This window comes from Moschus berezovskii, chromosome 12, assembly GCF_049115385.1.
Source record: "Moschus berezovskii isolate FMDL1 chromosome 12, NW_MosBer_1.0, whole genome shotgun sequence".
Classification (NCBI taxonomy): domain Eukaryota; kingdom Metazoa; phylum Chordata; class Mammalia; order Artiodactyla; family Moschidae; genus Moschus; species Moschus berezovskii.
In genome coordinates this window covers 5,971,938-5,998,575 of record NC_142471.1, presented here as the reverse complement: position 1 = coordinate 5,998,575, position 26,638 = coordinate 5,971,938, and the positions used below count along the sequence as shown (strand labels likewise).

The 26,638-nt window shown below is 44.3% G+C and overlaps 1 protein-coding gene across 2 annotated transcripts in view; it reads left to right on the top strand.

Annotated features, from left to right (window-relative positions):
* The window catches only part of PCNX2 (pecanex 2), a 309,056-nt gene that overhangs the window by 195,554 nt on the left and 86,864 nt on the right, over positions 1–26,638 (top strand). For both annotated transcript variants that reach the window (XM_055424272.2, XM_088842460.1), the window contains 2 exons: positions 7,399–7,507; positions 13,311–13,440. In XM_055424272.2, the coding sequence (XP_055280247.2) occupies positions 7,399–7,507; positions 13,311–13,440 (239 nt within the window). The remainder of the gene's footprint in view (positions 1–7,398; positions 7,508–13,310; positions 13,441–26,638) is intronic.

The window sequence follows — 26,638 nt, the reverse complement described above, 5'->3', positions numbered from 1 at the left end:
AACTCAATCCACCTTTACTTCAATAGCCAGTCTCTGGGATTCCTTTCAGCCTTGCCTGCTTCTTCAAGTTCAAACACTGATAATCATAAGTTGCATATTTTTCTTAGTTAAAAAAAACTTGATGAATTTGACGTCAAAATTCAAAATAAAAGAACTAATCTGGGATGGGAGACTAGTGAGGCTAGAGCAATAGGGATAACGAGTAGTGATTGAATTTAATCAAGTGAACTTATCATATGGGCAGCTACCTAGTGCAAGAACATTCAGTAAATGGTGAGTTATTTCATTTGGAAAGGGGGAGGAAGTCCCCAGAGGAAAGGTGGCCTATGCCTTATTTAAGAATGTACTAGCAAGGAAATGGGTTAGGGTCATATTTATTGGGTGACAGTTCTCTTAAGATAGTTTGTGAATTTATGCAGATTTCATTTTCTACCTAGAGCAGAGATACAACAGCATGTCTATGCCAAATTGAAAAGATGCTTCCAAAAAGAGTTATTTGAAGTGAGAGTATTTATAGTGTCTTTCTTTGGGAAACAGCCAGAATTATTCCACTGTGACTTCTTTTCGTCTTTTCTGAGTGTTTTTAGTGGAAAAGACCCAAATGATTTTGTTTTCTCGTATAGTCATACTTGGGTAATTTGGGAAATTTATTAGGTCTGAGATTTAAGAGCTTGGCAGGAGAGCATTAGGATTGAGATAAGCTTCATAAAAACAGAGGCCTCATACTGTCTAAGGAGATGCAAGTTCATAGCTAATGGAAATGGAACTTCTATTTAAAGAACCTCAATGTCTACATATCAGTCCCAAGCTCACACGTTGCTGTATATAAAATAGATAACCCACAAGGACCTACTGGATAGCACAGGGAACTCTATTCGGTACTCTGTAACAACCTAAATGGGGGGTGAAGTTTTCTCATTTGAAATAGATATGTGTGTGTATTACTGAATCACTTTGCTATACACTGAAACTAACACAGCACTATGAATCAACCCTGTGTGTATGCTTAATCGTTCAGTTGTGTCCAACTCTTTGTGACCCCATGATTGTAGCCCATCAGGTTCCTCTGGCCATGGAATTTTTCAGGCCAGAATACTGGAGTGGGTTGCCATTTCCTTCTCCAGGGGATCTTTCCAACCCAGGTACGAGACCCACATCTCCTGTGTTGCGTCTCTTGCATTGCAGACGGATTCTTTACCACTGAGCTACTTGGGAAGGCAGTAAATCAACTCTACTCCAATATAAAATAAAAAAAAAATTTTAAAGTACTTAAGTACAATGCTGTGCTGCATGTGGTGGTGTTAGTGTTATTCCCTCCACTGACTGTTATCTTAAATGAGTTATTATTTTATAGATAATGGTCTTAGATGGTGCAGAAGGTGCTTCTTCATACTTGCTTCTCATTAATGATTAGTGTTCATTAATTTACTTCCTTGTGTGCTCAGACATTGCTTTTTGCATACCCATAAATTTTTCTTTTCTCTCTCTCTCTTTTTTTTTTATCTGACTTAACCTTAGAAGAGAAGAAAGAAGTGTAAAGAAAATATGAAGTTGAGTCTTTTAACCTGGAGCACACCTCTTTATACTTTTAGGTGAAAAAAAATATGTAGGTCATATCAACCTTCTTGGAGCTGTGCCTTTAAGAAGCACAGGAAACCCAATAGCCTGCCTTGTTGAGACCATTTGCTTGTCACTGGACTTGTTGGGTGGACTCATCTATTGTTTGTTTGGCATTTGTACTGAAAAGGGTGTTCTAGGCCAGATCAGAGCCTGGTGCGTGTGGAGAAGAGGTCCCCAATAGTGGCTGTGGCCCCATTTGTCCCGTTCAGACTTGTGACCCTGTCCGCTGCTATCAGCAGAAAGTCACAGGTAGAAGACACCTTTCCTCTGCTGCTTCCTGCTGTTGTCCTTCCAGGATGGCTCGTGTCCTCAAGATGTGGTCAGTTCGGGAGGTAGAAATCCATCACCAGGTGGAGAACTAGGAATTTCAACATCTGGATTCACATGGTCCGTTGAACTCACTGTCTTCCCTAAGCAGCCCACTTAGCTTCCCTGAGTCTGATTTCTTCCTCTGAAAAATGAGCGGACCTGGACTTCGTAAGTTTCAGTTGTTTAGAGGGGAGCCCTAGAATTTCCTAATCATGAGAAAATATATCCTCAAATAAGATATCCACTTGTCCTATATTGCACATACTGTTGCCGGGCAGCATCCCAAGTCCTTAACAAAGATGAAGTCATTTAATCCTCAAATGACCATGTGGGGAGGTCCTAGTATCATCCCCATGATAGGTGCCAGCTGGGATTGAAACCCAGGCAGTGTGCCCTCAGGCCCATGCTCTTAAACACTGTGTTGTGTTGACATCTGACAAAGTGCCAGCATGTCCTTTTTCTGGTGGGAGGGTTATTAGGTTATTAAATCACTGAATTTTTACTGTATAGCTCAGGGAACTCTGGTCAATGTTATGTAGCAGCCTGAATTGGAGGGAAGTTTGGGGGAGAATGGATACATGTGTAGGTATGACTGAGTCCCTTTGCTGTCCACCTAGAACTATCACAGCATTGTGAATTTGCTATACTCCAATGCAAAATAAAAAGTTTAATAATAAAAAATTTACTGAGTTGTGGAGGAATCAATCACTGGTATATAAAGAACTGTCATTCTGGAAATCTGGCTTCAATGACTAAGAATAGCAGAGTCTGTTTGATGAGTGGCATATTGAAAATCTTTTACAAAGCTTGTATTTTATTCTTCACAGTGGTCATGAAAAAAGAGTGAAAAAACAAAGCAGAGACATAGGAAAAGAACAAAGATACCTGGGGTCTTGACTGCAATTAGAGCATGAGAGTGCATGTGCCCGATTACTGGTTTTGCTTATGTATAAATACAGGTTGCTGTGCTATGCAAAAAATAATTGTGATAGATTCATTTAATCATAATGCAGCAAAGTTTAACTTGTTAATGCTTTAAACTTGCAGATGAGGCTTTCCCTGGGGCTGCCTGTCTGATTGTAGTTGCAATGCCTGACCTACTTATCAGCTTTTCCAGGAGGTGGCTTAAAAGCCTCCCAGGATATAGTCATACACTGAAAACCCAACAGGAATAACTTTTTAAAACCCATGATTCATTTTCAGGGCATTTGGGGGTTCATACATCACATAAGGTAATCGTGCTCATGCTTGCAGTTTTCACCTAGGCATGAGTCACAGGACTAAATCTTAATAACCAGACTAAGAATTCTTAACAGTGTTATGACGAGAATGTTTCAAATCCAGAGGCATTTTGCTTGATAGAGTTGGGTTAGGGCATAAAGAAGCAAGTTAATACAAGAAAGTCCATCCCCACTTCCCAGGATTTTTGCTTTTGATGTACTCTAGAGTCATATGTTTGAATGTCTTCTGTTTTGTAATTAGCATACTCCTCCTATGGTTGAATTAATGGGGGGGATGCATGGATATTATAATGACCTTCAAAAGGAATCATATCTTTTAAGAGAAGTGAGTCAAGAGTTTGAGTCTGTGTTTGACCTGTCTGTCAACATCGTCTTTAACTGGTGAGAAGTAAGGTGGGGAGAGGACTAATTTAAAGAAAGTTTTATTTTATATTGGAGTATAGTTGATTAACAATGTTGTGTTAGTTTCAGGTGTCCAGCAAATTGATTCAGTTGTACATATACATACATTCATTCTTTTTCATATTCTTTCCCCGTTTAGGTTATTACAGAATGTTGAGCAGAGTTCCCTGTGCTACACAGTAGATCTTGGTTGGTCATCTATTTTATATGACAATCCCAAACTCCACTTATCCCCCACACACCATGTTTCCCTTTTGGTAACCATAAGTTTGTTTTCTAAGTCTGTTTTGTAAGTAAGGTCATTTGTATAATTTTTTTTTAGATTCTGTGTATAAGTGATATTATATGATATTTGTCTTTGGCTTTCTTAGTGTGATCATCTCTAGGTCTGTGTTGCTGCAAATGGTATTATTTCATTATTTTTATGGCTGATTAATATTCAGTTATATATATGTACCACATCTTTATCCATTCATCTGTTGATGGACACTTAAGCTGCTTCCATGTCTTGGCTATTGCAAATACTGCCACTGTGAACATTTGAACCATGGTTTGGGAGAGGATTCACTTTTTATGAACCTTGAAGATACAACCTCAAGCTGATGTGAGAGAGTAAACTGCTGTTCTCTCAATTTTTGGCATCTCAAAGGCCCCCAGAGCCTTGGAGACCCATCTAGATCCAGGGTTCAAGAAGCTTAAACCAACCGCTTGATTAAAACTAAAGTGGACTTTCTGAAAGAATTGGAAGCCAATTGAAGTCAGCTCTCGGGTGGATGTCAGTGACCCAGAGGGAAGAACATGAAAGTTACTGGGAAAAAATGTTTGTTTTTCTTACCCAGAATTCATGCTCCTTCACAGTTCTTCTGGTGCTACTGCATCATCTTTCTCCTCCGCTTTTCCTTTCTCTTTCCTCCGCCTCAGTCCTCCCCACTCTCTGCTTCTTTCCCTTCTCTCCCTTGCTCTCCCCTTTGCCTTCTCTCTGCCTCTGACTCTGAGCTGCTAGGTGTGTGACCAGGGCCCCCAGGGGACACGTTTAGACCACGGGGCTCTGTGAACTCCCAGATGCGGTCACTTCTCAAGAGCTCCCGATTTGCTGTGCCTTTGAGAGAACCTCTGTCCTTGGTTCGTCTTCTGCAGCCAGCCCAAGGAAGTTTAACTCTACAGTTAGTCTGCAAACCCAGGATATCGATGAGAATGTGGTAAGATAAGAAAAGCGAGAGGAAGATTTGAAGAGGATTCTAATTAACCTCACTTTTCCTCGTGACATTTTCATGAAACAATTCAGGCTCACCTCATCTTTTGGTTCCAAAATCACAGATTTGAGCTTTCACTGACAGGCTAAGTTATCTTGGTTCCTTGAACCTTTCTTTCCTCTGTGGCCCATTTCCCAGCCTTTGCTTTCTTTTCATTGTGATCTTCTGAAGTTCTATGTCACACTTACTGAGCCTCCTTAAGAGTTCTATTTTTCACATTATGAGTCTGGTGAATGTATTTTACTATCTCATATGCTAAGCAGTCTAGGAATAAACACATCCTGCTGTTTGAATTTTCCATTATTTTGGAATATTAGCCATAAAAAGAATAAAATAATGCCATTTGCAGCAGTATGGATGTACCTAGAGATTATCATAGTAAGTCAGGCAGAGAAAGACAAATATCATATGATATTGCTTATATGAAGAAACTAAAAAAACGGTACAAATGAACTTATTTACAAAACAGAAATAGATCCACAGGCATAGAAAACGGACTTACGGTGACCAAAGGGGAAAGGGTGGGGAGGGGTAAATTAGGAGCTTAGGATTAGCATATATACACTGCTATATATAAAACAGATAACCAACAAGGACCTGCTATATAGCACAGGCATTTTGTAATTAGTATTTGGTAATAATCTGTTGACAAAAAATTATTCACAACCTAAAAATTGAGTTATGTTTTATTTGGCGGGAATTTTTAGGACTTCTGTCCTGGGAGGTGGCATCTCAAGAAACCCTGAGAGAACTGCTCTGAGGAGGCAAGGGGAAGAGCCAGGTTATACAGAAGGTTTGCAGCAAAGGGCAGGTAGTTGGGAACATAAAAAGATTTTTGTTAATTAAAGAAAACCAGATATCTCAAGGAATTTGGTGCTTTTCTGTGTATGGGAAGATGCAAGAGTTGGGTTCCCTGAAATCATTCCTTTGATAATGCACCTCAGCTGTCTGGTGCCAGTACCCTGTTTTCACATCCTGCGTTTCCCCAGGGCTCACTGTGGGGACTAGCTGCAGTCTGATGGCTGCTCGATGACAGGTACTCTTTCCTCCCTGAGTCTCCTCAGGGCTCATTAGTCTGCATGGGACGGCTGCAATCACTGGTGACTGTGATGTCCTTTCTTAACTGATAGAGCAGGAAATATTCCATTTCTCAAACCTGTAAGGGAAAAGAGTCTGAAAAAAAGAATAGACAGACATATGTATAACTGAAATCAACTTTGCTGTATACCTGAAACTAACACAACATTGTAAATCAACTATACTTCAATTTTTAAAAAATGAGGTCTCCATTATGGGTGAAGAGTGTATGTGGAGTTTAGGAAGCATGTTGGTACTTACTGACTGCATCTAGAAGCGACAGCCACAGAATTTCACATCTGGGGTCCATCAGTCACTGCCGTCTACAAGGCAGGGGTCTGCAGTCAGTGAGTCCGGCCCTCTTCATCCTTCCCAGCAAATTTATATTCTGGATCTCCAGCCCAAACCACTGGGCACTTTTCCCCTCATGTTCATCCTTAGGCCACATAAGGTCTCTTCTCTCTAACCCCTATTTCTCCCCAGAACTCAGCTTTCTCCTGTGCTGGCTTGTCTAGCAAATAAATGCAGCAGCTCCCATATCCTATCTTGGCTTTCTAAAGCACTTTGTAACTTGCAATTCAATCCTGTGGAGCAGTTTTCTCCAGTAAGAATGACTGAAGAGGTAGGCATACACAAAAATCTTGAGCAATGTCCATCATGATGGGGTTTTGTATAAATCTTTCCCTGAAAGTATGAAGGAGGAAAGACCAAGCTGTGAGTATTCCTTTAAGAAGCACAGAGATATACCATATCATTAACCTGGTGAAATTAACCACACAAGATTTCCTCTGATCATCTTGTTGCTATTTGAAAGTCCCCTTGAACAGCTGTCTTGCATATGAGACAAAGGAGGTGTTGAGAAAAATTTGCACAACTTGAGAGTTGTGAGTTAAGTTTTATTTGGGGCAAAATGAGAACTGCAGCCCAGGAGACAGCATTTCAGATAGCTCTGTGAAACTACGCTAAGGAAGTGAGGCAAGGAGCTAGGATATATAGGAGTTTTGCAACAAAGGGCAGGTAGTGGGAACATCAAAAGATGGTTGTTAATTAAAGAAACTGGATAGGTCAGGTTAAGGAACTTAGTGCTTTTCTATGCATGGGAAGATGCATGAGTCTGGGCTTATTGAAATCATTCCTTTGATGTGCACCTCAGCTATCTGGGGCCAGTATTCTATGTTGTCACATCCTGATGTTCCTCAGGACTCACCATAGGGAGTGGCTACAGTCTAATGGCTGCTAGATGACAGCCGTTCTTTCCTTTCTTGAGTTGCCTCAGAGCTTATTGGTAGATGCTGATGACTGTGACAGCCTTTATTTCCTGATATGAGAGGAATAATTTTCATTTCTCAAAAGATTCCGTTTCCCGGAAGGTGGCCGTACGAGGACGAACGATGGTCATGCTGTGGTTTTGCGACTTGAACGTGGGCTCTCACCAACTGTGACGCGGCTGCCACTCTGGTTGTCATCACTGATGCCTCTCTGTCTTTCGCTTTCAGCTCGGGGACCTGCTTCACAAGCTGCGGTTCGTCATGACCTATGTGGCTCCTTGGCAGATGGCTTGGGGCTCCTCCTTTCACGTGTTCGCTCAGCTCTTTGCAATCCCTCGTATCCTTTCTGCTTCTGTTTTCACCCCCTGGCTCAGAGTCGCATTTTACGGATGTGAGCTTTTCATTGAACCTTGGCAATAAAAAGGTTTTAAAGTTTTTAAGATTACATTTTAATGGGGACCTGGGGAGGCACTGTGGCTTCCTCTTCGGCACTTAGCCTTAAGAGAGATTTCTTAATTTGGAAGTCTTCCTGTTTCTTAATGCATATTTAGGAGTGACTTGATTTCTTCTGATTTTTCCATTTCCCATGACCGCATCTGCATTAAGATATCATGTCTTTTAAATCACCGCTTAAATGATTTGGATTACTTGTGCAAAATAGTGCAAATTAATTCAATATTATTAAACATTATAAATAGGATTGCTATATTATTATTGATTATATAACATTATATTAAAACATAGTTTGGTTATCATATACTTGAAGAATGTCCAATGACCCAGAATTGGGCACAAACAGAATTACTCAAATATCTTTGAAGATAAAAAAAAAATTTATGGTTTTGTTTTACAAGTGTCATTAACCAAGGATCCTAGTTTTATCATTCATAGTTTCATTTGGTTTCCTTGTCTATTTTCAAGTGTTTCCATAATGATAATTAGTTTTAATTTACTTCAAAACAATTTGACATGCTTCTACTAAAGATCATTTTGACATAGCTAAATTGTGTGTGTGTGTGTGTATGTGTGTGTATTTGGAGAGAGGGAGAGAGAAAAATCAAGAATATTCTTGAAGACAGAGAGAGTAAATAAAATATTCTTAACTCAGGCTGAAAATTTGCCTTCCCTCAAAGACTTTTCTTCCCACTAAATTTATACATTTTTATTTTGTGTTTCCTGAGTTGTGGTCCAGGAACTTCCTGTATCAGAATCCTTAGAGGAGCTTATTAAATAAGCAGATTCCTGAGATCAGCACATGCCTTGAAAACCACATTAAAGGGGGAATCCTGAAATCTCCATCTTCACAAGCCTCCCTGGGATTCTCATCCACTGGTGTGTGTGAAGTGCAGCCTTGGCTGGCATCCACTGTGGGTGCTGTGAGCTTGTTTTAATGGCCACATGGAGCTTTCTTTCCTGGAGGTTACATGAGGCTCCTCAAGACAATTCTTAAGGAACCCCTGGATCTCAACTTTGAGTACAGAGATAGAAATTTACCTGGGATATTTGTTATCCCCTGGTAGCTCAGATAGTAAAGAATCTGCCTGCAGTGAGGAAGACCTGGATTTGATCCCTGGGTTGGGAAGATCCCCTGGAGAAGGGAATGGCTACCCACTCCAGTATTCTTGTCTGGAGAATCCCATGGACAGAGGAGCCTGGCCAGCTACAGTCCATGGGGCCCCAAAGAGTCAGACTACTAAGCAACTAATACACACATTTGTAAAGTGATCATATGTTCTATATTTTTTTTAAAAAAATGCTGTCCTTCTGACTCATTTAAAAAAAAATTAATCATACCCAAAGCTGTCCTCAAAATGCACATTCTCCATATTCCTATTCTTAGACCTGCATTGATATTTGTACAGTATTTCATGCTTATTTGGCAAAACAAGCTCAGGAAAAATGATCGCAAAAGTGTGAGCTTGTATACCACCCCTTTGTAACAACATTCATTTTCTCCAGCGGCAGTCATTTTACTTTTGCTAAACAGAGTCCTTGAAAACAAAGACAGTGAGATGAAAGAGTGAGGGGATTTTTATTTCTGGTGCATGTCTTGGGTATCCTGTCTGGAATTTAAAGCCTGTTTATTAAATGAAAAAGATGAGATAGATATAAATTTGCAGCTGAGTAGCTGGACTAAGAATTCAAACTTGAAGTAGTGGTTTCCAATTTTATTCTAAATTTGGTCTCACAGAGATCGGCAGCATTTCTTGTGGCTTCTTCTGCCTTGTTCAATGAATTTAATAGTACTAATTACTACTTGCAGTTCCATAACTGAATTACACCTGTTCTGGGAGCCATAAGTTTCAATTACCTGACCTTTATGTGTGTTGAGGGGCCACACACAAGCATGTGCTGCCTGGCACTCGATAGTTCCTCTGAATACAAAGGCAACTCTGGCATCCATCTCAGATGGAGCACAGTGGGCTTTACATCCGAGTATGTTTGTGATGGGCTTCCCTGCTGGCTCAAAGGTAAAGAATCCACCTGCCAATGTAGGAGACGCTGGTTTGATCCCCAGCTGGGGAAGATCCCCTGGAGAAGGAAATGGCAACCCACTCCAGTATTCTTGCCTGGAAAATCCCATGGACAGAGGGGCCTGGTGGGCTACAGTCCATGGGGTCGCAAAGAGCTGGACATGGCTTAGCGACTAAACAACAGTGTTCATGATGGATGGATTTGATTTTTGGACACAATCAGTCCTCATGCTTTGTTCCTAAAACTGTTCCCATCAGTGACATCCACCTGCCTCTGCTCAGGTGCAGACCCTTCAGTGGTCGTGGAGCCTGACCACAGCTGGTGTGATGACCTGCAGGAGCTTCAGCACCCTCCTCATTACCCAAAGACACCTTCCCATCCTGGATCTGTTGTAAAGGTGGTGGTGGTCTGGTCACTAAGTCATGCCCAACTCTTTTACGACACATGGTCTGTAGCCCTCCAGGCTCCTCTGTCTGTGGGATTCCATTTCCTTCTCCAGGGGATCTTTCCAACTCAGAGATCGAACCCTGATCTCCTGCATGGCAGGCGGATTCTTTACCACTGAGCCGCCTGGGAAGCCCATTGTAAAGGTAACTTTTACTATTTGCAGCCCAACATCTTACCAGTCAGAATATAATGAGATCATTTAAGAAACCAGATATATATGCCATCAGGATGAAGCTATCAGGTTCCTAAATGCCAGCCCTGGATCTTGACTGATTTTGAAATGTTAATGATTTTATCACTCTATTAGGAAGCTGTGGGTTCCATCCTGGCATTGAGAAGGGACTAATTTGCTCCATTTTGAAACTGAATTAACTTTCAGGCCAGCAGGTCACTGTTTAGTAAATTGCTTTTTCCAGTCCTAGCATGTTTTGTCCCTCGGTCACCTCTGTTAGTTTCTGAGCTTGTAACCTCCAGGGAAGGATGAGACTGCTCACCCTTTTAATATGTGTAGAGACCACACAAGACCATTATCTTCAAATAATTAGAGTTAGCCAGATTCGCTCCAGTAACTTTGTGTATTGGAAAGACTGCTTTCTATTTGGCATGTCATTGTGAGCTTCCAATTATGTTTTTAGATGTTAATGTTGAACATTTTCATTTTAAATGCCCTCAAATAAATCTGAACCTTTTTAAGGAGTTTCCATGCTTAGCAACTGAACACAACAACCATTTACCTCTTAGGCCCACCTCTTGGCTCTCAAAAAAGAAGGCTGCATATTTCTCAGTACTGCCTTAGTTGTTATAGTCATGATCTTCTGTATATATATATATATATATATACCATCATATAGTGATGGTCCCTAAATAAAATAACCTATGAGGCCTTCTGTTCACTGCTGCCCTACTTCTGACCGACCATGCCTCATTTTCTTTCCTACCAAATTTGAACTTTATAAGCTAGCAATATTTTCCTCATTTCTTAATGTCTGGATAACTGTTTCTGGTGTTTGATAAATGGATCGCATACTCTTTGGGGAAATGTTTAGAAGCAGAAAGAATGGCAGTGCCAGCCCTCCCTGCCTGTGGCCCAGCCTGGCCTCCACTTGCCTTCGTCATGGCTCTTCTGCTGGCTCCACAGGGTCCCCTGGACCTGCTAGAGTGGGTGTGCCTCTCTTCTCTCCTTCCCCCGCCCCCTCCCCACAATACCCCACTTCTCAGGGCTCTGCCCTGTGACCCCACTCTGCTTTTTCAGTACCTTTTCTCAGTGACATCTCCTGTGTAGTTCCTTTTACTTCTGATGATGGAGGTGTAGTAAATTGGTATGTTTTGTGGCAGAGGTATTTTTTAAAATTTTTGATTGTTGATACTTTGTTTAATTTTTTTTTTAATCTATTTTTTGGCTATTCTGTGTCTTTGTTGCAGTGAGTGATCTCACTAGTTGCGACACATGGGATTGGGTGCCTGGTGGCATGTGGGATCTCAGTTCCCCAACCAGGGACTGAACTCACATCCGCTGTATTGGAAGGCAGATTCTTAAACACTGGAACACCAGGGGAGTCCCATGTAGTAGAGATATTTAGATCTTTCCAGTTTTCAAATTAACACAAAGCTCATTCTGCATTTGAACCTAGGTCAGAATAAAGGGAACCGGACTGAAATTGTAACACAAGTGAGATCTTTTGATACCCAAACAATTCAACACGATTATTAATGGCTCCTCAAGATGTTTGGAAAGAAACAGCAAGTTGGGAGAAAAAAAAAGACACAGTTACAAATGAAGGAAAACTTTTACATCTATGAAAATGCTCAGGGAAGTGCCTGTAGACAGACAAGGCTCACTCACACCTCTGTATTTATTCGTAAATGGGTCTTTGAAGGCCCATACCACAAAAGCCCTGCCATTGATAACATGGGAAAGCCATTCTATGTTCCAATAGGTAATGAAGCACAGAGCCCTCCTATTAGTGGCCAGCATGGAGTCATTTCTTACTATCCACTGGAACTTTTTAAAGAAGGGCTAAAGAAATAGGACCTCCATTTGTGCAACAATGAGAAAAAGGCACATCTTCCCTTCCAGGTGAGAAAATCAGCCTTATGGGAGATCAATAGGAGATCAGATTTTTTTTTTTTTTTTGGCCCTGCCCTGTAGTATGTGGACCTTAGTTTCCTGACCAGGGATCGAACCTGTGTCCCCTGTATTAAAAGTGTGGAGTCTTAACCACTGGACCATCAGAGAAGCCCCATCCTTATAAATCAGATCAGACCTGCAGTAGAATCAAGCAGACCCTCACCCTGAAGGACAAGGAATCATGTGCACATGTAAAACCTGGGCAGTCTGGCTCCCCACTGACCTCTGCCACCTCTGCTCCTCTGACTCTTCCCCTCAGGCCCCACCGTCACCCCTGAACCACAGTGACGTGACTGTGATTGACAACTGGAGGAAGTTCTCCAATGATAGTGGGAAACTGGGGAGGGACTAGCCCTCTACACCTCCCCCGGATTTCCAGAGATCAATTAGTTGAGCTTAAGCCAAAAGTTAGAGCCATCCTTATTTTAATTTTGGACAATTACATTTCTGATCAGAGTATGCCAACAAGTAGGAAACCCGTAAGAGTACTAGGGAGATGACCTAGCCGGCAACACACTGTGACTTTATGTGTACACGTTTTTAACTTATAAACCAGATATGAGCTGGGTTTTTTCCTTTTTTTAATTGAATTGGTCTATTGGTGTTTAGTGTGTGATAAAAGACACAGATTTTTGAATAGTGGGAAAAGATTCTTTGAGGAACAAAGATGCTGTCCTCCAAAACAATGGTATTTATTTACTTTCAAAGTATAATTTAATTTTAATTATTTATAAAGCTGCTTAGTACTTTAGAAAATGTGCCACACTGTGTCTGGTTCAGCTAATATTATCTCAGGAAAAAGCACTGTTCTTTTCAAATCTTAGATATTAAATCTTTGCCATGAATTGTGCTGAGACTGCTGGGAATTTTATGAGAATCATTTGGTTTTCACAGTGGTGATAAATGAAACCTAGCAGGATACTATTGAAAGTTTTATGTTTCCAAAAATGTACCTACAGCCGTCACAAGGATGCCCGTCTTTCTTTCCTTGGTGAGAGAATGGCTTTCATATAAACTTGTTAAAATCTCAAATATTATTTAGAAAAATAACAGTGAACACACTTTTTGAGCCTTAACTCAAAATCCTCAGATTCTGCCATGCTTTTCTTTCAGACGTTTGCCACATCCATCGTTTCTACTCCATTGAGCCCATTTCTTGGGAGTGTCATTTTTATCACATCATATGTCAGGCCAGTGAAATTCTGGGAGAAAAACTACAAGTAAGATCCTAAAATAGTTACTGACTTGCTTTGCTAAGACTTGAGTTCAGGATGCTCCTCGACCTTTGTCTATGAGGAGTCCAGGCATCAGCTTTTGTCCTCCTGTGGGGCAGCCCTAGCGACCCCACCGCCACCCTGTGCCAGATCACCCTCTCGGCTTCCAGGTTCTGGGCCAAGTCTGCTGATGGCAAATTTGCAGTCGGTACCTGTCTCGGTTTCACCAGTTGTGAAGGAAAACGAGTTATCAGTGTGCATTCTTTTTTTTTTTAAATAAAGCTTTTTACTTTGTGTTGGGGTTTAGCTGATTAACAATGTGATAGTTTCAGGTGAACACTGAAGGGACCCAGCTATACATATACATGTATCCATTCTCCAGCAAACTTCCTTCTCATCCGGGCTGCCATGTAGCAGTGAGCAGAGTTCCCTTTTTGGTATCCATTTTAAACATAGCAGTCACTGCCCACTCTTAACAGTCGCCCTTGACAGGTTGTCTTAGGAACCACGGTCTAGTCATTGGATCAGATTGGTTCTTGGGGGCTCATCTGCCTTCTGCGGGCCTCTGAAATATACACGTCATGCATATAGCAGTGTGCGTGCATCACAGTTCAAAGTGGGTACACCGTTCTTCTGAGCACCGTTGAACTTGTGGATGATGCGTGTGCTTTGTCTTGGCTATTTGTACTGGTCAGTCATACATTTCCTCAAGCAAACAGTGATGGAGCCAGAGCTGTGATTTTTTTTTTTCCCTTGGTTGTGCCACACGGCATGTGGAATCTTAGTTCCCTGATTAGGGATCAAACTCTTGTCTTCTGCATTGGAAGGCAGAGTGTTAACCGCTGGAGCACCAGGGAAATCCCACTAGGGCCATGATTTTGTCCGAAGAGGTGGGAAGGAATGGTTCTGTGAGCAACTATCAAGAGCCATTAAGGATTTGTGGGGGGAGGGCCTGAGGACAGCCAGAGGAGGGACCAGATGAGCCGGCCTGTCTCCAGCCGCGTTGTCTCCTTTGCCATCGTTTACAAGCTATACCTGGGCTGTCCCAGCCAAGCCCTAATCCATCTTCTGTAACGTATCTACATTGCCCATGGCTCTGCCTGGTGGCGCTGGTGGTAAAGAACCCGCTTGCCAATGCAAGAGACAGAAGATCCCTGGGTTGGGAAAGTCCCCTGGAGAGGGAAATGGCCACCCACTCCAGTGTTTTGCCTGGAGAATCCCACGGACAGAGGAGCCTGGCGGGCTTCCGTAGGGTCGCACACAGTGAGACACGGCTGGAGCGACTGGGCACACTGGCACTGCCACTTCACCAGCGCTGCCTGTGTCACAGAGGCCAGAGACCTGTGCAGTTAGACTGTCTGCGTGAATGGACGAGCACATCCTTCTGGGGCAGGCGATGGGATGTTACGATGAAAACCCAGCGCAGGCCGCCAGCCTGCATCGTTTGATGTGGGTGACCTCAGTCCTTTCTCTTCTCTTCTGTAAAATGGGGCCAAAGGAATAAGGCCTGCTTCACAGCCTTGTGGGGGAATATGAGTTAATAGTCACAAAGCACCTCAAACACGGTAACTACCACATGGGCCTGCACTGGCGGGGCTCTTCTCTGACTGCCCTGCCTGGAATTCCTGTCCCCCTGACTGTGCTAACCATCTCTGGGAACTCACATTTAGGGGTCCTGGGGAAATCGAGCCAAACTGGAGCACCCCAAGGTGAGTCAGTGCTGTGACCACCAGGAGGTGGGGAAGGCCTCGCCTGTGTCTGGCAGACTCCTCAGCTTCGAAAAGGTGGGCTTGTTGCTGTACAAGTGACGCCATCTTGGAATTTACATGTAAGCAAGAGTCTCTTTTGCATTTGTCTAAATAGATGCTGGGGCTTCCCAGGTAGCTCCGTGGTAAAAGAATCTGCGTGCAGTACGGGAGACGGAGGACATGCGGGTTCAATCCCAGGCTCAGGAAGATCCCCTGGAGAAGGAAATGTCCACCCACTCCAGTATTCGTGCCTGGAGAATCCCATGGACAGAGGAGCCTGGTGGGCTACAGTCCATGGGGCAGCAAAGAAGTGGACAGGACGGAGTGAGCATGCATGCAAAGAGATGCTGGGCGTACTTACAGAGCCAGAGGGAAAAGAAAGTCACCAGCACTGGCTTGTCTTTAAGCTTCTTAAGGAGAGAGCAATTTGGGGGACTTTTGTGGAGCTCGGAAAACCATACTTCCGGAAGGTACAAACACTTGAGAATAAGAGGTGTGACAATCTCATAGGCTTTTTGGCTTTTCAGGAAAGTGCACGATATTTTAACGGTGACCTTCAACATGAAAGATTTCTTTTTGTCTCCCGTTCTCAGATAAGTTTGGAAACCAGTTTTTGGTAGGGGGCCGGGAAAGAATTTGATAAGCAAAAGGCATCCCCTTTGAACTGGAGGCAGTGTTGTTCAGTCACTAAGTCGTGTCCGATTCTTTGCGACCCCATGGACTGCAGCACATCAGGCTCCCCTGTCCTTCACCATCTCCTGGAGTTTGTGCAAATTCCTGTCTGTCCATTGAGTCAGTGATGCCATCTAACCATCTCATTCTCTAGCCCCTTCCTTTTTTACCTTCAGTTTTTCCCAGCATCAGGTCTTTCCCAGTGAGACTGTTCTTCACATCAGGTAGCCAAAGTACTGGAGCGTCAGCATCAGTCCTTCCAATGGATATGCAGGGTTGATTTCCTCCAGGATCGACTGGTTTCCCATAGAAAGGGAAGTGGGGAAATCTTTGTGAGGTGCTTTTATTGAGAGGAGTCATCCTCACACCTGTGCAATACAAGTTGTGTATTTTCTTATTTAGTTTCCTCACTTCCAAGAGTCAGCCACCCATTCAGGATGATACATGGAGATATGAATTGTAGGTTTATGCAGGTTACTTCAAAATATGGGCTGCTCGAGTGTGTCCATATTCAGCCTCACGGAGAGATGCTGCTGCTGTGACCCATTCTTTCACTCCGGGTAACACTCTGTAACGTGTGGGGGCTTTGGTCGGCTGTCCTGGGATGAGAAGGGCACAGCAGGGTCTGTGGGTATGTATGAGGACGTCCTGTCTTCATTAGGTTTCTCTGAAGGAGCCAAGTTGGAGAAGATATTCAGTCCAGCTGGTGGGGGCAGGGAGAGATGCAGATGCAGAAGCCAGCCAGCTGAAAGTCTCTTGTCACCTTGTGTTAAGCCTCAGAATACAGAGCCCTGTGGTCATCTGCTTAAAAGATCAGTGATGGAATTTGGAAAGAGAGAGTGGTGGGAACCCAGAAAGGAAATGGCAGGAAATCTCATCTAGATCCCTGCCAGCCCTCTGGAAAGCTCATTCTCTGTATCTGAAACTGTTGGTTTTTATTTCAAGCACTAATGACTTTCCTTATTCTTATTTGTGAGTGTCTCTGTAGCCGTTCCTATTACTTTCTTTTCAGTCTGATGCAGAGAAGCAGTTGTTAGTGGAACTGATGGTTTACTAACTGTCCCAGCTGAGAGATACTCTGCTCTCTGTGTATCAGTGAGCGCAGTCTGCCGGTGGGCACCGGGGTCGCCGGCCTCTCCCTGGGGGTGTGATGAGGAGCCCTAATTGTCTCCTTAGCTGGCTCCCTCTCCCTCTCCAACTCTGCTCCCTCACTTTCCAGTCCTCTGATTTCTCTTCCAGACCTTCTAAAGCTGCCTTTGGTTTTTGCAAGACTCCAGTGAGCCCTGTACCCTAATGGAGCCAGCTTCTTTCTTTCTTTTTTGCTGTATGTGGGCTCTTCCATCCCCTACCAGGGATCAAAGCCATGCCCCCTCTTTAGAAGGGCAGAGTCCTAACCACTGACTTCAGGGAAGTCCCCTGGAACCATTTTCACTCTCTGAGGAGACAGTAAGTCAGTCACCAGCTACCTGGTGACTCTGGCCAGTCAGTTTGCCCCAGATTGGTCTTGAGATCTGTACCGAAACGCTGCTCCTCTCTGGGGGCCGGTGACAAACACGTACTCTGCCCACCTAACTAGGCTGCTTTCCGGTTGATTCCCCAGAAGCAGCACAGGTCACACCGTCTCAGAAGTCAGTGCTGGCTCATTGCTGCCTGCCTGATGAGACCCCCAGAGCCCCGCGCTGCTGAAAATGCTCCGTGTCTTCCTCTTCCGCCATGGCAGCCCTCCCAGCACTCGCCACAGGGCTAGTGTGGCTGAAGTTAAAATTCTATCGAGTTTAATTAATTTAAATGTAAGTAGCTGCACGTGACCAGAGGCTACTGTATTGGACAGCACAGATGCAGGCCCCCCTCACCCCACTCCTTATCTTCCACAGTACTTTTTCATACGTCACATATTGACATTTTTCATTCCCAGCCCTCCCTTGGCCAGGCTCTTCTCATGGAATGCTCTCCCCTCCCACACACCTCCACTTCCACCCACACAGATTCAAAAGGCATCTCTGAGTGAGTCAGAGAATCATTCCAGCTGTTGATGGATGAATGGAAGGTTTGGGAAGGACTTTTAGGATGAGAGGTACTGCAGCCATCACTTTTGGAAAACAAATTTGCTCTGTGGCTGTTGTAAATTGTACCAAAGATTGGTGTGGACTGATTCTACTTCCAAGTTTGGACTTCTTTGTTTTCATCTTTGTGTCCCTTTTTTGTGTGTACAGAACAGCTCTGCACACAGTTGGTGTCCTATGACTATTTCTTAACTTAATGAAGTCCAACAATATTATGTAAAAGAAAAAGGAAATCACAATCTGGATTTCATTTGCCACCAACACAATGTTCGCTATTAAACTGTTCTTAACTAAGAAGGTCTTTAAAATCAGTCTTGATGAGTTCTGCCTGGTGTCTCCATTTAATTTACAGGCAGTGATGGCAAATGCATGGTAATAATAGCCCTGATGTTTATAAATCCTCTTCTGTTAGAGTACTTTTAAAGAGCTTCAGAAATGCATATTGATGTTATCATTTATCATCCTTCTGTTTGTATATAAACAATTGCTAAATAGCCAAACTTTATCATTAACATGAAGCAAATGTTTAGGCTAGAAAGCATTTGACTCACAGCTCTGGTTGTTTCATCCAGTGTCTCGGTCCTAAAGGGGTTGACTGGTCAGGAAGATTCCCTGGAGGAGGGCATGGCAGCCCACTCCAGTATTCTTGCCTGGATAATCCGGTGGACTTATGAGCCTGCTGGGCTACAGTCCATAGAGTTGCAAAGAGTTGAACACGACTGAATTGACTTAGCACGTCCTCAGCCCTAAAGAAGGAAAAGTTCCATTCACAATGATTTGATTCTGATACGTCAAAAGTCTTCTGTTGTTGTTCAGTCACTAAGTCATGTCCAATTCTTTTTTGACCCCGTGGACTGTAGCCTGCTAGGCTCCTCTGTCTGTGGAATTTCCCAGGGAAAGATACTGGAGTGGGTTGCCATTTCCTTCTCCAGGGGGTCTTCCTGACCCAGGGATTGAACCCACAGCTCCTGCATTGGCAGGTGGATTCTTTACCACTGAGCCACCAGGGAAGTTCCAAAAGTCTTCTATAAAATGTTAAATACCGTAGCTATGAGGAGACACATGCAACAGTCTCCTAAAGGGCACATGAAAGTTCATGGTGGTTATATTTCTATTACATTGTCCAGATTCGTTTTAACCTGTTAAATAGTCCTGGACAACATCCTTGTTAACAAGTATACCATAAGCGTGTTCATGAGACCACTGTGCTGGCTTAAGATAGGAATCATTCTATGTGATTGCTTTATGGAAAAAAAATCACCTCTGCATTCCACTCCACGCCTTTGTCTGTGGTTGTTCAGTTACAGATGTCATGATCTTGTCCCACCCTAATCAGGAAGGAGATAATCAGTGTGACTTCATCTTCAGCTCTTCCTGAGACGGTGATGGTACTCAGAGAGACCTTGATTAAAATCCCAGCCCATATGCTCCACTTGGTGTTCAACTTTAGGAAATTATTCAGCCTGTTCCGTTCACTCACTCAGTCGTGTCCGACTCTGCAACCCCATGGACGGCATCACGCAGGCTTCCCTGTCTATCATCAACTCCCAGAGCTTGCTCAAATTCATGTCCATCGAGTTGGTGATGCCATCCAACCATTTTATCCACTGTTGTCCCCTTCTCCTCCTACCTTCAACCTTTCCCAGCATCAGGGTCTTTTCCAATGAGTCAGTTCTTCTCATCAGATGCCCAAAGTACTGGAGTTTCAGCTTCAGCATCAGTCCTTCCAGTGAATATTCAGGACTGATTTCCTTTAGGATGGACTGGTTGGATTTCCTTGCAGTCCAAGGGACTCTCAAGAGTCTTCCCCAACATCACAGTTCCAAAGCATCAGTTCTTTGGCACAAGTTTTCTTTATGGTCCAACTCTCACATCCGTACATGATGACTGGAAAAACTGTAGCTTTGACTACGTGGACCTTTGTTGGCAAAGTAATGTTTCTGCTTTTTAATATGCTGTCTAGGTTGGTCATTGCTTTTCTTCCAAGGAGCAAGTGTCTTTTAATTTCATGGCTGCAGTTACCATCCGCAGTGGTTTGGAAGCCCAAGAAAATAAAGTCTGTCACTGTTTCCATTGTTTCCCCATCTATTTGCCATGAAGTGATGGGACCGAATGCCACAGTATTTGTTTTTTTGAATGTTGAGCTTTAAGCTAGCTTTTTCACTCTCTTCTTTGACTTTTGTCAAGAGATTCTTTAGTTCCTCTTTACTTTCTGCTGTGAGGGTGGTGTCATCTGCATATCTGAAGTTATTGATAGTTCTCCTGGCAGTCTTGATTCCAGCTTGTGCTTCATCCAGCCTGCCATTTCACATGATGTGCTCTGCATATAAGTTAAATAAGCAGGGTGACAATATACAGCCTTGACATATTCCTTTCCCAGTTTGGAACCAGTCTGTTGTTCCATGTCTGGATCTAACTGTTGCTTCTTGACCTGCTTACAGATTTCTCAGGAAATTATTAGAAGAAATGAAGCAGCCCTCATTGTCAACAAAACTCAGCCTGTGAGCCTCAGTTAACTCATGTGTAAAATGGGATGACTGTCTCTATGTGCCTCCTAGAAGTTGTAAACACAAAATTAATCCTGTACCCATTTTGCTTTCCTTCTTTGTATTTTTTACAATTTATTATTAGAGACTAATTGCTATACAAGATTTTTCTGTTTTCTGTCAAACAACAACATGAATCAGCTATAAGTGTGTATATATGTGTGTCCTCTCCCTCTTGACTTTTTTTTTTTAATTTGTCCACATTGCATGGCATTTGGCATCTTAGTTCGCTGACCAGAGATGGAATCTGGGGTCTTCTGCGTTGGAACCATGGAGTCTTAACTACTGGACTGCCAGGGAAGTCCCTTCTTCCTTGTATTTGTATCTGTCATTTAACTTTTACTTCAGGTAAATCTAGACATGTTTTATGTTTCCTTGCAAGCTGCCTGAAATCGTTTCTGAAATGATAGAACACAACCATAGCAACCCACGAAAGAACACATGTGTAGACCATGGAGCGTCATATCCACAGCCACTGTGCTGTGAGAGGCTCTGTAAATGCTGGTCCTCACCTCCAGACACTGTGGTTATTTTGAGGCTTTAGCCAGTCCCAGAGCCTGGGTTCTATTCTCTGAGCATCAAAGCTGCCTTAGTGGAAAGAGTGAGGTCTCCCAAGTGCCATTCTTTTGTGGTTTATTGAACAACAGAATAGATGATCAAAGTATTCAGCTAGTCTCAGTGAGCTCTCGTGGGTCTTACTTTGTTATTCTGCAGCCCCTTCCTGGGTCTGTAATATGGAAGGGAAACTAGCTGGGCCTTCGGAGTCACAGAACCCCCTGCACTGTCTACAGGGAGGGAGGCCCTGTGCTACTCCTCTGGAGCAGACCATGTATCTCACTCAGCACCCTTCTGAGTGTCGTCAGCCACAGTAGTAGGCTCTACTGCACTCAGTCTGCTCCTCGTGGCATTAGCCAGATACCCCATACACCTGGATATACCTGCCAATCCTGAAGCACTCAACATCCCTGCTCCACCTGTACCATCCTTTAACAGTTTGAAGAAAGCTCCTTCCCTTCTCAGCCCTCTGCTTCAGGCTAAACAGTCCTCTCTGTTCTTGGTGTGGGATGGTCTAGACCTTGAGCATCTCAGCTGCCTCCATCCAGATGTTTACTGAGATTTCCCTGTCCATGCCCTCCGTAGCAGATACCTCCAGGTGTCAGCTACTCAGTTCACAGTAAAGGGGTCTGTTACTTCCTCTAAGTCCTATGTTCTGCTCTCACATATGCTTCTTAAAATCTTGTTGTTCATTCACTAAGTTGTGTCTGACTCTTTGCGACCCCACGGACTGCATCACTCCAGGCTTCCGTCCTTCGCTGTCTCCCGAAGTTTGCTCAAACTCACGTCCATCGAGTCGGTGATGCCATCCAACCATCTCATCCTCTGTCGTCCCTTCTCCTCCGGCCCTGAATCTTCCCCAGCATCAGGTTCTTTTCCAATGAGTCAGCTCTTCGCATCAGGTGGCCAAAGGATTGGAGCTTCAGCATCTTAAAATCTAAACCTCCTCGATTATTTTGCTAAAGTATTGCCAAGCCAAGTCTTCATCATCCCACTCTTGTGTGTATGTTTTACTGAAAGGCAGAAATTTCCATTTCCTCTATCTACTCTCGACTTCTTGGCTTCAGCTCAACATTCCAGTCCATACAGGTCAATGTGTCCATCGTCATTCATCATCTCCAGCCCCTTCACTTGTGCCGTCTGCAGATGGGCTTGCCTGTCATCATCTGGGTCTTCATTCATGGTTTGTTAATGATGATGAGCTGGACAGAGTCATGGATGCCTGATGTGGTTAAGGCAGTCAAAAAAGAAACTCTTAACTGCACACTTTATTTTCTAATTTTTTCAGAACGAAGGGATTTTGCTGAATATTCTCTTCCTAGCAAGCTGTTTTAAGGGTGGTTTGTAAGATCACCATGCAAAGCATTAAACATCTCAGAAGGCATTTTGTTTTTCTATTTTAAAAACTTTTTATTTTGGGATCTGCTGCTGCTGCTGCTCAGTCACTTTAGTCATGTCTGACTCTTTTATGACCCCATGGAATGTAGCCCGCCAGGCTCCTCTGTCCATGGGATTTCCCCGGAAAGAATACTGGAGTGAGTTGCCATGCCCTCCTCCAGGGGATCTTCCCAACCCAGGGACTGAACCCACATCTCTTGTGTCTTCCTCAATGCAGGCGGGTTCTTTACCACTGGACCACTGGGGAAGCCCCTGTTGGGATATAGCTGATTAACAAACAATATTGTGATAGTTTCAAGTCAACAGTGGAAGGACTCAGTCATGCAAATACATGCAAATACATGCATCCATTTGCCCCCAAACCCCGCTTCCCTTCAGGCTGCTGCATAACACTGAGCAGAGTTCCATGTGCTGCACAGTAGGTCCTTGTTGGTTATCCATTTTAAATATAGCACTGTGTGCATGTCTGTTCCAAACTTCCTAACTATCCTTTCCTTCTATCCACACTCCCTGGTCATTCTCTAAGTTCACTTTTTTAAAGTCTGCAAGTCTGTTTCTTTTTTGTAAGTCCATTTGTATCATTTCCTTTAAGATTCCATATATAAGGAAGATGATATTTCTCTCGAAAGACATTTTTTAAGTGTAAAGCAGGAAGCTTATATGGCTTATGGGTTAACAGTAAAATGTGGCATTAGAATTCAAGTCTGCAGTTCTTCCAGAGAGGGATTTACATATTTCAACTTGTATTGAAGCTACCCTACGATTTATCTGGATATGTTTTAAACGGGCTTCCCACATAACACTCGTGGTGAAAAACCTTCCTGTCAATGCAGGAAACATAAGAGGTGTGGATTTGATCCCTGGGTCGAGAAGATCCCCTGGAAGAGGACATGGCAGCCCACTCCAGTATTCTTGCCTGGAGAATTCCGTGGACAGAGGAGCCTGGCGGGCTATGGTCCATGGGGTCACAGAGAGTTGGACACAATTGAAGCAGTTTAACATGCATGTTTTATAAAGCACTCAGACGTAGTTGCTGTGGGGTTAAGTCCCGAAGCTCCCTTAGCAGATGTCTTAGGGCATTAGAGCCCTTGGATCCGTACCCAGGCGTGTGTTGGGCCCTGGACACACGCTTACTAAAGCAGTGGGAACAGTGCAACAGTGGCAGCAGCAATGGGGGGAGCCTCATCTTTCTGTGTTTAGTGACCACCTGCTCACTTTCTCAAATCCATTCATTCCTGGCCTGTCACCCGCTTTGGAAGTAGGATTTCATTTTTCTCATTTCACAGATCAGAAAAAGGAAAGTCAGGGCAGTGAAATAAACTTGCCCAAGGCCACAGAACAAGTCAGTGGCCAAGCCAAGATATTAACTCAGGTCTGGCCTTATTTCAGGCCCTGAGCATTTCCCATTATGAAATAAAGCTTCTCAAAATACCTTCCACACCAAAAACAAAAAACAACAAGAAACCCCAAACTAAAGGCAGTGACTACCAGTTAAAGCATTTGCTCTTGACTCAAGAGGTGCGGTCCCAAGAGCCTGTCTAGCAGGGAAGGTGGCTGCATCCTGGGCCTGGGATCCCATGGGCCTCATTCCAGGAAGGCCTTCTCTGGGTCTCCCTTTTCTGAAAGGCCTTCTCTGGGTCCCCAATCCAGCCCTGTGCGGCCCCTCCCCACAGGGTCAGCACCGGGTGCTGCCGAGGTCGGTGGCTGTGTCCCCTGTCATCGCCACAGAAGCAGACATTGGTCCCACACCTCTCCTCTGCCCTCAGGCAGGTCCAAACCGACCCGAGTCAGAACACAACTTGCCCAAGTGTGTGCTTGCTCATTTGCTTCAGTCGTGTCTGACTCTTTGTGATCCCATGGACTGTAGCCACCAAGCCCCTCTGTCCATGAGTGTGTCCAGGCAAGAATACTGGAGTGGGTTGCCATGCCCTCCTCCAGGGGATCCTCCCAACCCAGGGATTGAACCCATGTCTCCTGCAGCTCCTACACTGCAGGCAGATTCTTTACCACTGAGCCACCGGAAAAGCCCGACTTATGCAAAGCCACTCTTGGGATCATCCTCTGAGTTGTCTCACTGATGACTGGACCACTGGAGCCTTGCAGCTCAGGCGCTTGGAGCCCCCTCCTCAGGCTGCGTGAGAGGTGGTGAGTGGCCACCTGGCCAGATCTAGACCATAGCTGGGTGGTTAATCGTTCCCTCTTTCTGCGGGGGCCTCAGGATGCTCCTGCGTCCCTGAGCTGGGCGCCTCAGTGCTGCTTCCGGAGGCCCTGATCAGGAGCTGCAGTTCCACCTGATTCTCAGGAGCCCTGGATCCCACGCAGGAAGGTGAAGGGGCGCCCCCTCGGGTGCAGCCTGCTGCCTCCAGGACTGCCAGAACCAGCAATGGGAGCCTCTCCCACTGGGAGACCCAGAACCAGCAATGATGTGAGGCACTGGGGCGCACTGGTTCCAGACCCTGCCAGCTGGGTAGAGGTAACTTCAGAGCAGGACTGACGCCTGAGTCGGGAGCCTCATGAGTTTGCCTGAGGCCCTGAATAAAAGCTCAAGCCCAGAAAGGGTTGTTGTTACTCAGTCGCTCAGTCGTGTCTGGCTCTTTGTGACCCCACGGACTGCAGCACACCAGGCTTCCCCTCCCTTCATTATCCCCCAGAGTTCACTCAGACTCATGTCTGCTGAGTCGGTGATGCCATCCAACCATCTCATCCTCTGTCGCTCTCTTCTCCTCCCCTCAGCCTTTCACTGTTTCCCAGCATCAGGGTCTTTTCCAGTGAGTTGGCTCTTCACATCAGGTGGCCAGAGTATTGGAGCTGCAGCTTCAGCATCAGTCCTTCCAGTGAATATTCAGGACTGATATCCTTTCGGATGGACTGGTTGGGTCTCCTTGCAGTCCAAGGGACTCTCAAGAGTCTTCTCCAGCACCACAGTTCAAAAGCATCAATTCTTCAGTGCTCAGCCTTCTTTATGGTCCAACTCTCACATCCATACACAGCCACTGGCAAAACCGCAGCTTTGACTGTATGGGCCTTTGTCGGCAAAGTGATCTCTGCTTTCTAATGTGCTGTCTACGTTTGTCATACATTTCCTTCCAAGGAGCATGTCCAACTCTTGTGACCCCATAGACTGTAGCCTGTCAGGCTCCTCTGTCCATGGGATTTCCCAGGCAAGAATAATGAAGTGGGTTGCTGTTTCCTTCTTCAGAGGTCCAAGGGTCAAGTGTCTTCTAATTTCTCAGAAAGGGAGTCAAACTAATTAATTCAGATGCAATTTTCTTTTTAAACAGGCAATTTGAGAAATTCCTGTCTGCAGCCTTCAGTGCCCTTAGCTCTCCGGAGTCTCCAGTAACTTGATAGGCTTGTGAAAGGAGCCAGGAAACACCCTCACTTTTATTGGAAGCTAATGATAGGTCTTTGGGAATCCTCCCCTAGAAGGGATTCAAAGTTTGATGCATATAGACATCTGGGTGTTTTGAGCCATTTAAAAATGCTTGAGAGTCACTTTGAGGTTCCATATGGGTGTCTGTTGATAAATGAGGCTTGTTTGGGGATTAGCATGGTTTAAGCCATGTCTGGGGAGGCAGTGCATCCTGGGACTTACAAGGACAGGCAGGGTGGGAAACTGGACTAAGTCTCGAACTTTCCAAAAGTGATAGAAGTGAAGATAAGCCAGCAAGAAACATTCTCAGTTATGTATAATGAACTGGAGGTGTCAAGACGGACTGAAAAGCCAAAGAAACTCAGAGTTTAGTATCAGTAAATCTTAGCCAGGTTCCTGGGGATACATGAGCTGAGTCTGTGGACATGTATCCTGACTCACGTTTCATTCCATTTTAGTAGAACCTAGTTCTGCATAAATACTGTCCTGGACTTCAGGCCACAGGTAAGCAAGAAACAGATGAGAAAGTGAGACTATGGCCAAAAAAGACAATAGAAAAACAAGGTGTGAAACCCAGAGTCCTCGAGATGGATTGTTTCTGCCTGGTCTGAGTGAGCTCTGGGACTTTGGGGTGTGCCAAGCCTGCAGGAGAGGAGAATCCTATTTCCCACTGGACTTGGTGGTGTAGAATGAAAGGTTAATGCTTCTGGCAGCCTTTTTGTCCCCATGAGGTGTGAACTGACCTGAAAACACAGCAAACAGGCAGGGCTGAGGGACGTGAAGAATGATTCCTGATGACACCATCCACTCTAGCCCGTGAGTCCAGCTGGGCTCCGTTGACCTTTCAGC